The sequence below is a fragment of the Mesoplodon bidens genome (genome assembly GCF_964165515.1).
Source record: "Mesoplodon bidens genome assembly, chromosome: 1".
Lineage (NCBI taxonomy): Eukaryota > Metazoa > Chordata > Mammalia > Artiodactyla > Ziphiidae > Mesoplodon > Mesoplodon bidens.
Genome location: NC_138176.1, coordinates 7911432 through 7926099, shown reverse-complemented (window position 1 = coordinate 7926099; position 14668 = coordinate 7911432). Strand labels below are relative to the sequence as shown.

At 62.4% G+C, this 14668-nt stretch overlaps 2 protein-coding genes across 4 annotated transcripts in view; one reads left to right on the top strand and one right to left on the bottom strand.

Annotated features, from left to right (window-relative positions):
- Positions 1-9141, top strand: part of LHPP (phospholysine phosphohistidine inorganic pyrophosphate phosphatase) — a 141586-nt gene extending 132445 nt beyond the window's left edge. The window contains exons 7-8 of one of the 2 annotated variants that reach the window (XR_014017143.1): positions 4494-7440; positions 7749-9141. Coding sequence is in view for 1 of the 2 variants with exons in the window: in XM_081250147.1 (XP_081106273.1) it covers positions 4494-4590 (97 nt within the window). In the remaining variant the exon portion in view is untranslated. Of the gene's footprint in view, positions 1-4493 lie in introns of both variants that reach the window. The other variant, XM_081250147.1, reaches the window with a different exon arrangement.
- Positions 9142-9246: 105 nt separating this feature from the next.
- The window catches only part of FAM53B (family with sequence similarity 53 member B), a 144433-nt gene continuing 139011 nt past the window's right edge, over positions 9247-14668 (bottom strand). For both annotated transcript variants that reach the window (XM_081248064.1, XM_081248063.1), the window contains exon 5: positions 9247-13462. In XM_081248064.1, coding sequence (XP_081104190.1) covers positions 13100-13462 — 363 coding nt within the window. In that variant the 3' untranslated portion in view covers positions 9247-13099. The remainder of the gene's footprint in view (positions 13463-14668) is intronic.

Below are 14668 nucleotides of genomic sequence, written 5' to 3'. Positions count from 1 at the left end.
GCATCACGTAATTAAGACATAAAAGTCCACGATTTCCTCTGTGTGTTGGCAAACAGCGGCCGGCTGCTAATGCAATCCTTTCTTTTAATGGATTCTTGAATTTAAATGATATGTAATTAAACGTAATTAGCCACGTACCCATTCAGCTTGGTACCGTACGCTGAGTGGGGCCGCCTTGAATCTCATTATGAAGCATCTTCTTTTTTTTTTTTTTTTTTTTTTTTTTTTGCGGTACGCAGGCCTCTCACTGCTGCGGCCTCTCCCGTTGCGGAGCACAGGCTCCGGACGCGCAGGCTCAGCGGCCATGGCTCACGGGCCCAGCCGCTCCGCGGCATGTGGGATCCTCCGGACCGGGGCACGAACCCGCGTCCCCTGCATCGGCAGGCGGACTCCCAACCACTGCGCCACCAGGGAAGCCCTATGAAGCATATTTTATGGGCGGATTTCTTCTTCCCTCTTGGGGTGGAGTTCGTTTGACTGGACAGTAAACCTGGCCCAAGGGCCAGTGAAGGTCCGAGGAGGACAGTCCTGGGCCAGCCACCCAGGGGATGACGGGGATGACGAATCGGGGTTGGGGGGGTTTGCTGGGAGAAGTTCCGGTTCTTTGAGCAGCCACTGGCCTCACTGTCGAGGACAGAAAAGTCAGGAATTTGATGGGGACTGGTGGGAGGGGGCACAGAGCGGGGACAAGGGGTGTCAGCACCTGGGCAGGTGCAGCCTGAAGATGTCCCCCTCCCCTGACAACCCCCTCCTGAGTGGTGGCTGGGGCACCGCCCCGTCGGGGAGCCGGGCCTCGGGGCTGCCTTCCAGCCCCAGGGACAGCTGAGGGAGACCCATAAGGGCGCATCCCGGGCCATGCAGGGCTGCAGCCTTACGCACACAGGCCAGCACGAGGCAAGACCAGGGGCCAGGGGGCCAGGGCGCTGGTACCGCCATTGGGACGTCCCCTAGGGTCCCGGCCTCCCCGCCCCTCCTGCTGGCAATGCCTGTGGGTACACACGCCCACCCCACCCGCCAAACTCACTGTCCGCCCTGCGCCTCGGATGCTGATGGGTATCCGTGTGTCCCATCCATCTGTCCCCCCGGCAGCCTGTGTGCCCAGGGCGGGGCCCAAGGCCGGGTCCTGGCCAGTCTCCCTGCCCGGCACACAGTGCCCTGCCGGCCCTCACTGGGCCCTCACTGGTCGTGACCACCGTGCTGAACGCCCGCACGAGGCCTGCGGGGCCCGCGCTTCTCCCGGGATTAGCTTCATCTAGAGACAGGGACGCCGCGGCCTGGAGGTGTGCGCGCTCACCCGAGGTCACCAGGTGGGTGAGGGATGGAGCCTGCTACGCTCGGGGCACAGATGAGCAAACTGAGGCAGAGAGATGGTTTGCCAGGGGTGGGTTTACTGCCCATTCAGGTGCTCCATCTCCATTTCTCAGAGGGCGCCTCCTGCCCACCTGCCAGCCCAGCTCGCTGTGCCCTGGGCCAGGCCGGCCCCTCTCAGGTGGAGCCACCCAGAGAAGCATCCCTTCCCCCACCTCCTTCGGAACGACCTGAGGGAGGGGGCACCCCTCAGTCTGTACAGGGGAGGGGTTGTCTGCACACGAGATAGGCCTGGGTTCCCAAGGAGGAAGCCCCTCCCGCAGGAAGGGCTGTCCACAGAGCACCCGGGCGGCCGGGAGGCCGTGAGCGCCCGCCGCCGGGAGGACCGAAAGGAAGGGGCCCACAGAGGGTGGACGGCCAGGACCAGGGCTCCCCGAGCCTTTGCTGCAGAAGCCCAAGAGGCAGCTGGTTGAGGCTCGCAGGCCACTTGTGGTCTCTCTTGCACATTTTCTTCTTTTTACAAAGTTTTAAAAATATGAAAACCATTGTTAGCTCAAGGGTTGTACGAAAACAGGCTGCCGGAGGAATTTGACCCATAGGCCATAGAGAATAGCCGCAGTGATGGGAGATAGACACCTTATATATGTGAGATTATATGCGACCTTTTTAATTAAATTTTCGAGGTATAACGTTACATATGCATGTTTATGTGCATATAAAGTGCACTGAAAATGAAGAATGTGATGCAGTTTCCGCCATGTGCCACCCCTGTAATCACCACCCAGGTCAAGATCTAGAACACTGCCAGCACCCCCATCCCATTCCCCCAGGAAGGAACCATCTTCTGGCCTCTGCACGGGAGGCTGGTTGTACCCGTTCCCAAACCTGATACAAACAGGTCGTCTGGTTTGGGTTTTTCGTGCCTGGTTCTTCAGCCCGCCGCGATGTCTGTGAGAAGGGGTGGTGGATAGACACTGCAGCATGGCAGGTGATTCACTGCGGGTGGTGTTGTCCTGTGCTGTTCTGACATGTGCACGTACCACCCTCTGTCTCTCTGTTCTCCCGCTAATGGATATTTGTGCAGTTTCTGCCTTTTTGCTATTGTGACTGAAGCTGCTCGGAACATTCTAGTACATGTCTTTGGTGAACATGTCGATACGCTTTGGCTGTGTTGCATACCTAGGAGTGGAATTGTGTGTCACAAGTAGGTGCCCACATGGTTTTCCAGAGTGTGTGCCACATACAACCTTTCGCTATTAACAAGTGAGCATTTCAGCACTGATGGAGAACAACGTGGATCTTAAATTCCCATGTTCACTATAGATGGTCTGGATCTGGCAGGAATAAAATAACGATCCCTTAAAATACCTCCACTGCCACGAGAGAGGTGCTGATCCTGTGGGTGGTGGTGAGGGTCCCTGTGCACTCGTCCCCTTGTCTTGTCCCCAAGGCTCATGTCTGGGGCCTCACCTCTGGGGGAGTCATGTCCCCTCCGCAGCACCTGTCTGTGAGTGTGTCGATCCCTGAGCCGCAGGGTGGCCACACTCGAGAAGACCAGAGGAGCGATGCCTGCCGGCCCTGGCATCTGTAGGTGGCCTCTGCGTGGAGTGGGCGCTGCCCACCGTGACCTTCCTGGAGGGGGCGGGAGCGTCCAGTGGCAGGGCATGCCCTTGGAGGCTCTGGCACCCAGAGTGTCGCTGGGAATCAGAGGAACCGGGTCAGATGCCGGTTCTGCTCCCCCTGCGGCATGGCCTCGAGCAAGTCTCTGAACCTCGCTGAGCCCCCATTTCCTCACCTGTCAGAGGGGGGGCCCCTGCCTCCTCCCCGAGGATGGAAGGAGAAAATGACGTGAGACGTGGGAGGGCCGTGCCTGGGGTACTAGAGCAGGAAGGGGGGCCGCGCAGAGTCAAAGGGGGGCCCTCCTCAGTCATAAGGAGTATCCGCACTTCCCTCCCCCTACACCCCTGCCCAGGTCCCAGGCCTCAGCAGCCCCTGGGGAGGGGACTTCTAGGCTCCTGGGCTGAAAGCTCTTTAAAAGAAAAGATGCCATTGCCCAGGACAGCATTTTAGGGTCACGTGTTTCATAGATGCCAAACCCTTCAAAGGGGCAACTTGACTTTAATGATGGTGTCAGAGCCAACTTCAACCACTTCCTTCCAGGCCAGGGCGGGAGCTTCCGAGGTGAGGGCCCGGTGCTGGGAGGGTGGCTTGTGCTTTCCCAGGGCACTCGGGTCAGACCTTGGGGTAGTCAGAGTGGCCCCTACACCCGCCGAGCTCCAGCCTGTGAGCAGTAGGACGGCCCTTCCTGTCGCCAGGACCCCACGCTCCGGTTCACAGCCCTCCAGGCTGCCCCCAGCCCCCGGGATGAGGTCCCAGTCCCTCCCGCAACTGTCACGACTCTGGGGGACGTTCCCTGGAGCCCAGCCCGAGCCCCTCCTCCCTCCTGTGGCCGGGGCCCCAGCCCCATGGCAGTCCTCCTCCCCGCGCATGTGTCCACCTGGAGCCCTGCTTTGCTTCAGGACTCAGCCCGCAGCCCCCACCATGGAGCACCCACACGGGGCCCCCTTGGTGCTGCACGGACCCCACAGGCATCCGCGAGCATCATGTGGTCTCGCTCCCCTTGCCCTCCGCATCCAGCGGGACCTCAGGGAACACAGCAGGGGATGGATGAAGGCTTTGGGAGCTTCTAGCCCCCCAAATCTCAGCCAGAGAGCAGCTTTGCCAGGAGCCTTCCTCTGCTGGGTGGGAGCAGCCTCTGAGGGTGCTGAACAGATGGTACATGAGCCCCCTGGGGTTTGGGCAGGAAACTCAGAGAAGGACTGAACTCAGGGCCCTGCTCTCAGAGGTGAGATCCTTCTGCTGGCAGCACGGACGGAGCCGGGGCCAGTGGTCACCACTACAGGGCTCCGAGCAGGCTTCCAACAGGAGGGGCACAGAGAGGAGTCTAGGTGGACGGACAGTCAGGAGGGAGGTGTGTGTGCTCCTGAGTTGTGGCGGCCGGGCCTGGGGCGTGGGGAGGACAGGGACAGCCGTTGGCCAAGACCAGCCTGCCTGATGGGGCACAGAAGGGCCTGCAGGTCTCCTGAGGGCAAGGCCAGGCCTGTGCTAGGTGCTGGGAGGCAGTGGCTTCCGAGGGGTCACCTTGGGGTCACTGATCCACTAACCTACGGTCCTGCTCTCTGCAGGCCCAGTGACGAGCATCACCCGGAAGTAAAGGCTGATGGGTATGTGGACAACCTTGCGGAGGCTGTGGACCTGCTGCTACAGCACGCGGACAAGTGACAGGCCTTCTGGGAGGGCCCCTAGCCTCCTGCCACCCTCCCCTGTGCCCAGACCGTCCGAGGCACTGCCCCCTGCCCTCTGGCCTGGACGGCCAAGCGAGAGGGTGCCAGCCAGGCCGTTCTGGGCTGCCCTGCCCCTGAGCCACCAGCCCCTCCTCTGTCTCCCTCTGCCGACCCCCCTCCCTCCTCTCCAGTCACATCTCCCAGCCTCCTGGGCGAACTTTGATCCCCACCTGCTGGCCCATCCCCTGCCTGTGCTTCCCTGGTGAAGTCAGGAGGTGGGGCCCATCTGTTGAACCCCCAAACCCATTCGCTCTCCAGTCGGCCAGTCCTTTCAATGCACTACCGAATCGGACTCAGGCGTTTGCCCACTGCCTCTTTTCAAACAGCACTTGAGTTTTAGGGAGGCGCCTGGAGAAAGCGGGGACTCCCGAGCAGAGTCCTTGCGGCCAGAGCCGAGCCAGCCTCCCCGGGACTGCCCAGCGGCCCCTGCCCTCACCTGGTGTCAGAGGGACCGCTCAGCGCTCCCCACGACCCCCCCAAACAATGCAGCCCGCCTTTCCTATCCCAAGTCACCTCTGGAGCCCAAACGGAGCGGCTCCCAGGGGCACTTTAAAGACTGCTGTCCTTCAGAGCGAGAACTGTAACCTCTGGAATCCAGGTGGCAGGTGGAGGGTACCTTCTGGAGCCTTAACTCGGTAGATTTGAATGTGTCACCCCCAGGAAACTAACGGTTAAATCAACTCTCTGCCCTGACCTGTGGCGACTCTGGCTCTGACTGTGCGGGGCGGGCGGCGGGGAGGAGGCACCGTCCCTGATCCTGCCCTGGACTTGAGCCCCTGCACATCAGGGGGCCAGGGCCCTGAGACACCTCGCCTGCCTCAAACCCTTTGTTTAACGGAGGGGGAAACTGAGGCCCCGCGGGGACCAGGTGGACAGGGCAAGCGTGGGCCTTCCTCACGCAGCAGCCCGAGGTGGCGGGCGGTGAGCTGCGGGCTTCCCAGATTCACTCACAGCCCAAGTTTCAGGTTTCAGCATCAATCAGCAGAACAGATAACTTGAATGCTCTGTTTCTCCCCAAATCCATCCAGAACCCACTGAGAAATCTTGGGAGACTCCTCATGAAAGAAGTCGTGAATCTTCCGTAACAGGATTTCCATTCAAAGAAGGCAGATGATGATAGAACGCTTGGCCCTGAACCTGAGTCCCCAGCACGGGAGCCCAGGGCCGGCGGGGGTCTGTGCGGTCCCCCAGGCCTTGCCCGCCAGGCCGGCCGCCATTAAATCAAGATTAGGAAGAAATGGTGGTGGCTGAGTCTTTTCATCAAGATGAGAGGCCCCCTGCCAGGCTCGGGTCATTGGCTTGCAGGGGAGGAGGGGCGTTTGGCCCGTTAGCTGGCAAACATGCAGATGGCCTGCTCCTGGATGGAGTCCCCTCATTCCAGCTCGTTAGGTGACCAGCGCAGTGCGGGCAGCAGGCACCGGGGCTCGGAAGGCGACTGTGCGGGGACGGGCCTGCAGCCTTCTGTTGGGTTTGTTCCCTCTTTTCTTTCTTTCCTTTTTCATGGGCTGCCCTTGCCTGCTGTCCTCAGCAGGGGCTTGCAGGCAGGGCGGTTTGGTTCTGGAGGAAGGAGGCTGGGGGTCCCGCTCTCCATGGACAAGCGGGGCCTCCCCTTGCGAGCTGCTGCCTGGGAGTGAGGACGGAGAGGGACTCAGAGGGGCAGCAGGCGCAGACCCCCGCTTTGGGCGGAGAACACGCTGCCCACCCGCCCGAGCTGTGGGTTCTGTGGACGCTGTCATCTCCCCATTTTACAGATGAGGAAACTGAGGTGCAGAGAAACTGACTTGCCTATGGGCTGACGGCTGGCAAGGGCAGGGCCGAGGCTCAGATCAAGGTCTGACCCTGCATCCCACGCCCTTTCTAGTCCCTTCCACGATCCCTCCACAGGGGATGACCTGCGGTGGCCCCGGTGGCTGTGACTTTCCAGGCGAGGGGCACCCTGGCATCCTCCCGCTGGAGATGAAATGTGCCTCAGGATTGAGGTCCAGCCCTACTCTGGGGGCGCCATGTACCCCCGAGCCTCAGCTATCTCATCCTTCCCTGAGCCCTGCCGGGGACCAGGCCCGGCCAGGCCAGGGTGCCCCATCGCCCCACTGGGGCTGCTGACCCCTGTGTCCTGCTGCCGCACCGGGGGCTGCCCAGAGGTGAGGATGACCTACCTCACCCCTGGGTCCTTCCAGCTGTCGGGCCCTGGCCTGATGCCCACCCTCCTTCCCCACCCCCAGTTCTCAGGCCAGAGATAGACGGAGCCACAGGCCACGGGTAGGGCTGGAGTTCAGGGCTGGCAGTGGCCTGAGGACCTGTCTGTGGTCAGGAGACGCGCCCCAGATCTGCCACAGGGCCAGCAGACACTCCAGGCTCTGGGGCCGCCCAGCAGAGCTGCTGGAAGGGGTAGGGACAGGTGGGGCGAAGAAGAGGGCAGGACGGGGGCACAAGGGCCTCACCTACCCCCAGATCTCCCAGCTCAAGCGTCCACACGGTACCAGCCCTGCGTGAAAACCCCATTCAAACTGGGTTAATCCAGCAAAAGTTTATCGTCTACGAGGCTTCCAAGTCCAGGCCTGGCTGGATCCGGGTCCCAGGAAAGTCCCAGGCTGACCCTGGGGCAGGGCAATGGCAGCTCCAGCCAAACTCACACGGGAGAGGCGACGGGCGTGGCCCCAGGAGGACATCCACACCATCCTCTCGCTGGGAGCTGGGAGCCAGGCTGAGGGGTCCAAGTCCTCGCCGGCAGGTGTGTGCCCACCATGGGGCCCAGACGGCTGCGGCGCTTCTCTCCTCCTCAGATCAGGTGAACGAGGTCCCTGCAAAGGCCTGGCCGACCCGCTGGGCCACGCCTGCCCCTCTCGGGGAAGCGGGCGGGCAGCGGCAGAAGGAAGCGGCACAGGGGTGGGGACGCTGGGAGGGACACGCGTGGGTGCCCGCTGGGTGCTCACGGGGCCACCTCCCACCCGGCCTGAGTATCCACTAGGTCCCGCTTTCCCGCTCAGAACTGACCCGCTTTAGATGATAAACTGGACACTTTGTATCATCTCATTTTTTCTAAAGTTTTGATTTTTTTTAAAAGTAAGATTATAAAAGCAATATGTGTTACTATAGGAACATTAACAGGAAAGTTTACAGAAGAACCACACAAGTCACTCAGAGCCTGACCACTGTTAATATTTGGATGCAATTCCTTTCACCCCTCTTTCCATGTGGAGATAAATGTTTTAACATAGTCTGGACTGTACTGTCTGTCTGGTGTGGTACTGGGGTTTTTTTGGTGTTGATTCTCTCATTTAAGCCCCGAGAGGGTTACAAGCCCTGTCTGCATATGAGGAGGCTGCCTGGAGTCAGCATATGTCCTGGTGGCCCACAGACGGTACCTGTGTCAGCTGCAGGCGGTCCACAGCAGGGCCAGGTCCAGAGGCCTGCAGCCGGACCCAACGGCAGGGCATTTGAGCTGCTGCCCAGTGAGCCCCAGAGCCTGTGCCCAAGACGGTGTCCTCCCCCTGCCACAGGGGAGGCACCACTGGGTGAGCTGAGCCGGGGAGATGCTGCTCCACCTGGGCCATGCCCCGACAGCAGGGCCGGCGCCAGACCCAGATCCAGACCCGAGCACAGCTAGGGTTGTCACCTGAGGGGGGCAGGTAAGGAGCTATTAGGGCTGTAGGTCCAACCGGGGCCACTCTGTGGAAGCCTTCCCTGCCAGTCATGGGGGACGTGAGGCTGGGTCCCGGGGCCCCTGGGCTTTGGGGCTGCAAGGCTGCGCCTCTCACCCCCAGCCTCAGCCACAGCAGCCTTGCTTCACCTGCTTCGTGAACCAGACGTTCACTGACCATTTTGTTTGAAAAAGGAACGGCTGCTAAAGAGAAAACAACAGTCTGGACGGGGTGCTCTTGTGTCTCGTTCCCAGAGGGGGCATCCCCTCAGGACCTACTAGATCTCCAGGCAAAACCTCTGCGGTCAGATGATGTGGGCCAACCTTGGGTTATAGAAATGACAGAAGCCTCCCTAAGCCTGTCCTCGAGGCTGCAAACGTCCTGGTCTCCTGAGCTTGGTTAGCGAGGGGTCCCTGACTTGGGGGCCAGGCACAGGGACCGTGTGCCCTGGAGCCCACTCTGAGCTGAGCTGTGAGCGCTGGTGACCCCTCGGCCCGAGCAGCACAGATCTGAGCCTTGCTGCCCTCCGAGGAGCATGGGGTCCCAGCCTGCACCCCCTCCCTGGCTACCCTGGTGGGCAGGGGGCCCCGCAGGCCCACAGGGCTCCAGGCCAGGCGCATCCTGGAGCAGCTGCTGCGTGGCCTTGCCTGGCAGGCATCTCCACCCGGAACACACAGGTACTAACTGCCCCGGTGCTGGGGGCCCCCGGGATCACAGCCGTGGCAGCGGCCAGCACCCCCGTCGTGGCCGCTCACAGCCTCCTGCACCTGAGCCTCTCGACAGCTCTGAGATGTCCACTCTCCCCGTTTTACGGACCTGACCCTGAGGCTCGGAGGGGACAGGAGGGTCCAGGCTCCGCCCGTGCCAGTCCAGAGCGAAGGGTCCCAACGGCACAGGGGGGACCCTCCGATCTGCCACACCCAACAGAAAGCACACAGCCGGCTCCCAGCAGCTGGGTATTGAACCAGGAAGCTTTATTTACACAGTAAAAGTAACAAGCAAATTCCTGAGAGACTAGAGCGGCTCTAGTGCAAGACAGTCGCGGCCTGTGCGGAGGACAGGCTGCGGTGGGTGGAGGTGGGGGACAGACCCAGCGCCTCTGCACCCAGCGCTTTGCCCCGGGCAGGGGCCTGGCCCAACGCTGCCCGTCCTGGCCGCCACACTTCCTGAGGCTCCCCAGTGCCCACGAGGTACAGCTGGGAAAGCGCACACAGCCCCAGAGACCGCCGACTCGCCGTCCCCGCGCCCCGGGGCATCGCCCCCCCGCACTGAAACACAATTTCTTTGCCAAAGAGACTATGCTAGAAGGTCAGACTATCCTACCTAGGCTACAAGATCTCTGCTGCGGTCTGGGATTTTTTTTTTTTTTTTAATCTTTTTCTCTTCTCTTTCAAGAAGAATGGTTTTCTCTGGCACCAACGGGAGGGGTCTGGCCAACTGTGTGGCCGTGGCAAGACACGGCACAACTGCCTACACGGAGGCACCGTCCTGGCCCGGCTGCCGCCCCAGCGCCGGGGTGGGGGGGAACCGCTCGCGCCCCAGGCCGCGGGGCCTGAAGCGGTCATCGTTCGGGTGACCGGCCCCGAGGCCAGAGCACACGCGACTTGAGCCCGCGGCGGGGCATCCAGGGCTTGCGCTGAGGCCCCTGGCAGTGCCAGCCGGAGTGCGGAAACGCACACACCAACCCTGCCGGGAGACCCATTTGGATGTTGGGTTTGTTTTTTTCCTAAGGTGGACTTCTCCTTTATTTAAATTTTCTTTCCGCGTACAAATTCACAAGACTTTCCTGCTACAAAAATTTTGCTGAAAAGTAAGGCTTTCTGAGAATGAAAATTCGTATGCATGATCAGAACAAGCTCTCCTGTGGCCTGGATGTCGTGTCTGCCTGTGGGCCCTGGGCTGAACCCCGGCCTCCACCGTGAGTAAGGCAAGAGGGTTTGCGGTAATGTAAACGGCGAGGCTGTGGCCCTGGCCCCCGGCCCGGCCCTCACAGGCAGCAGCCCGTTAGTCCAGCGGCTCTAGCAGGCGCTCCCTCTGGAGTGAGCAGGGATGCCCCGTGACAGGAAGCCCCCCCCTCCCCACCCACGACCCCGTTCTTGTCCTTCAGGGCCCCCGGGGCCGGCGGACAGCCTGGCACGGCCCTCCCTCCCAGCTCTGAACTTCCTCAGAGGCAGGAGTTCATGGGCTGCGAGAGGCAGGGCCCCAGCAGAAGTGAGGCTTGGGGGGAGCCCGCCAGGCCGCCTGCTGCCCGCCCAGGGGCAGCCCCCCGGGGTCAGAGGCAGCCTCCCTCCAAGACCGAATTCCCGGTGTCAGAAGAGCGGAGCACAGACGGGCCTCTGGCGGCGTGGCAGCACCTCCTGGATGAGGTCTGCTCTCTGCAATGTAGACTGACAGGAAGCCACCGGAAGGCCGTCTCTTTGTCTGAGCGGGGTCACTGGCCGTCCTCTCCCCTCCCTGCTGCCGCCGTGGGCTTTGTCGAGGAGCTTCGGTTGGGGCAGGAACAGCCAAGAGAGGCTGAGGCGGCTGGAAAGGACCAAACCCCGCCTTGGGCTGGGACCCCTTCTGCCTTTTGGGTTGATAGGACCAGCCTGCGGGGAGGTGGGGACGATGGGGCCACTGCTTGTCCTTCCCTGCCACCAGGCCTGGGAAGCGGGGAGGCGACCAGCAGGGTCCAAGGGCGTCACCTGCACCACAGGCCCGTGACACCCACTCACCGCCACGTGCCTTCCCTCCCGGCCCCGAGGAAAGGCCCATCCTGGCTGAGTCTCGCCCCTCTCGGTGGGTGAGGGAGGTGGGATCCTGCTTGTCCTTCCCCAGGAAGGACTGCTGTCCTGCGTGCGCCCTCTATGGCCACTCTCGGTGCGGGCCAGGTGTCATCACCTCCCACCCCAGGCTTTCTGAGGCCGTGAGGCGCCGGCATGTACTCTGTGAATTCATACGTTGGTCGCTGGACGTCACCAAACAGCTGCCCCAGCCTCCTCTGGATCAGCTCTAAGACGACGAGCCACCAAGCGGGGATCAGGTGAGACGTACTTCCCCACCCAGAGCCGCCGCTGCCTGGTCCGGCTCCCCAAGCTCCCCAGGGGAACATGCCTTTGGAGGGACCTGCCCAGCACCCGCACACCCGTTACGCTCTACAACCTGAGGCTTTCAACACAATCTTGGGGGGCCACGGAGTTGGGGTTTTCTGCAAGCATCTTAACGGCTGATTTTAAAGAAAAGCCAAGTATAAATGAGAACTTGAGCCCCCTCGCTTTTGATGTAAAAAAGTAAAGGTTTAAGTAAAGTTTCCCAAATACTGTCTCTCTCCTCAGTGGAAAGAAAGTGAGAACCACTTGTACTCGACCTGCAGTGGTGAGGCACCTGCCGTGAACAGGTGAGCAGGGGCAGTGGCTCTGAGAGAGCCTGTGTCGCGGCAGCGAACTCCAGAGAACGCACAGGTGTGTTTAGCCTCACGGGAAAGAGAGCCACGTGCTCACAAGCCGACCCAACTGCTATCGTCTGAGGAAGGCGCCAAGCTGCTAAAAGCCGGATTCCAAGGCAGCAGAGCCCAGGTGGCATGTGTGCAAGCGGGGCTGGAGAGGAGCTGTCTGGGAGGGAGACGTCGGGGGGGCGAGGGGCGGGGGGCCCGGAGCCCGGGGAGGGTGCGCGCGCGTCTCGCTCTATGCCCGCGGCGGGGAGAGGCACTCGCCACCCTCTGCTCCCCGGCCCACCTGGCCCACCGACAACGAGCCTGCGCGTGAAGGCTGCGGGGCCCCAGAGCGGCCAGCAGACGCCCTCCGTCCTGAAACGAGCACAGGGCCTGGGGCTGTGCGCCTGCACAGAAGTCCTGCTTCCTGAGGACGTTTTCAAGAGGTCGCCCTTTTATGGTGACATCGCTCCACTCACCTGATGCTCCGTGACAGGTTGGTCACGGAGAATGGCTGCCAGCTGCTGACCCTGCCAGAGCAGCCCCCAGAGCGCCAGGGAGCCCGGGGCCAGGCCATCCACGCCGCAGGAGGGGCTCGTGGCTCTGCCTTTGCGGCCAACAGAGCCACCAAATGTCTACCCAACTAGACGGCCTCTAACGAGCGCCCCGAGCTGTTCCCTGGACCCTGAGAGTCCAGATGTGGAGGCCACCCGGCAGCCCAGGGCTGCTGTGCCCCGCACTTGGCATTAAGGCTAAACGGTTCTGGTGTCACCACGGAAGGAAGCCTCTCCCGACCCCGCCCAGGCCCCAAGCGGGAGACCTGGGAGAGAAGGCACGGAATACGACTGAGGGAGGGAGGGCGCTGTGGGCCGACTCCCCCCCACGACTGAACCTGAGCAGGAGGCCGAGAAGGGCCATGACCCCAGCGGAGGGACCCAAGCCCGGGCGGAAACCCGGGCCGGCGGTCAGCACATCGAGCGGGCCGGCCCTGCCGCAGCGCCACGGGACTGCCCAGCAGGGATTGTGGGACACTTGCGCCGACGTCCCACGGGAAAGAGGGGGAAGGAGACCGAAACCAAGAAGCTTCTCTCCCGGCCGTGGCAGCTCCACGGAGCGTGGGTGCGGTGCTGGTGAAAGGCTGAGACCCTGCACCGCGGGCCCGGCCAGGCGGCTGGTGCTGGGCCAGGACCCTGCGGGCGGGACAGCGTCTGGGGAGGTGGTGGGCTCACTCCTGGGCCCCGAGGCCTTCCAGGAAGCGCTGATCAGGCCCAGGAGTGGGGCTCCCCCGGGGGCCCTGCCCAGCGCCCGGCAGGAGCGGGGTCGGGGGGTGGTGGCGGGAGGCCCGTGGATTCTAGCGCACCTCCTGCCCTGCCCGCCCCGCCGCCACCCGGGGCCTCTCAGTTGTTCTCTATCTGCTCAATGTCCAGCTCGCCGTCCAGGGAGCAGGGGCTATTGTGGACGGCCCCGCGGTCCCGCCAGGCCGTGCCCGGCTCCCCACGCCCACCGCAGCCATCGCCGAGGGCACAGCCACCCGCCTCCTCGCAGCACGGCTCCTCCTGGCAGGCGGGGTGGTCGTCCAGGGACGGGGGCAGAGGCTCGGGGATCGGGGTCCCGGCGGGGGTCCTGCCCCCCGTGCCGGAGGCCGAGAGCAAGGCGGTCCAGGACCTGGTGCTGCTGATGTGGAGGGCGAAGGGGCTGTGAGGGCCGCAGTCCTCCGTCCCTGCGCTCAGGCAGCTGAGGCTGCTGAAGGTCTGACAGTTCTGTGGGGGAGACAGACATACACGTCACTCAGGGTCACGTTCTTGGAACCCAAGGCCCGCACGCCCCAGCCAGCCAGGCCCAGGCCCCTGGGGCTATCTGCTGGTGGGCCCGCCGGGCAGCGGAAGACCACCCAAGTCCTGGCCTCCTCCCCGACCTGGGCAAGGACAAGGATAACGTATGAAGAAATACCCCTGGCCGGTGAACACCATGTTAATAAAGAAAATGCGAGGTGCAGCTATTCATCTGCAAATTGGCAAAGAGGACCAGCTTGCTAACCCCCAGTTCTGGGGGCACTGCGGTGGTGGGGGGAGCAGGGGCGTGCCCAGAGCCCTTCACACACAACCTTTCTGAAAACGGATCTGAACCCTTCATCAGGCAATTTCACTTCTAGAATTTTTATCTGAAGAAAACAACCCGGACGCATGCAGAAATTCAGTGACATGAACGTTCCTCGTCACGCTGTTAAATTGAAAAGAAGAAAGTGACCCAGATGCCCTGCGATAAGGGTTCCATAAAGCATGTCTTTTCAGACAAGGGAAGCCTCTTTAGCCATTAGAAGAACACGGCAGAAGTGGATTTACTGACGCAAACGGAAACACCGCCAGGCCGCACGGCTGCACAAAGGGGGCACGGTGCCCATGCCACCCTCTCGCCGTGATAGGAGGGGACATGGGCCAGGAGGGTTGGGTTGACGTCCACGTGGTGCACGTCACTGCCACCCGGGGGGCCGGTTTCCACATGAGCCCTAGGCTCCTGTGCCCTCAACAAGCACTCAGGTGACGGATGCTGCAGCCCTGCTGGGGAAGGGGCCGGGCTCACAGCTGGGGGCCGCGGAGAGACCCCGCAGCCTCCCTAGGCCTCGGCTGCCTCACCTGTAAGAGGCGAGTGATGGTCCCTGCCTGTCCCACGGGGCCCTTTGAGGCCCCGTGAGAGAATGTGGCTGCCCAGGGCTCTGCACCCGCAGGCTCTGCCTCTGCAAGGGGCCAGCCTGGAGGAGGCAGCCTAGGGCTGGCCCGTGGCGGGCAGAGCTTGAACACGGCCCAAGGGTGCTTGGGGCCACCCACTCACAAAAGGGGGCCCGGCACTGCGCGCCGACGGGTTGAGCTACACGCCTGCTCTCCCGGCTGAGCACAGAGTCAGGACGGGGAGCTGTGCAGACGAGGGTGCCCACGGCCCAGCCCCACTGGTCCCCAGCAGGACCAGCA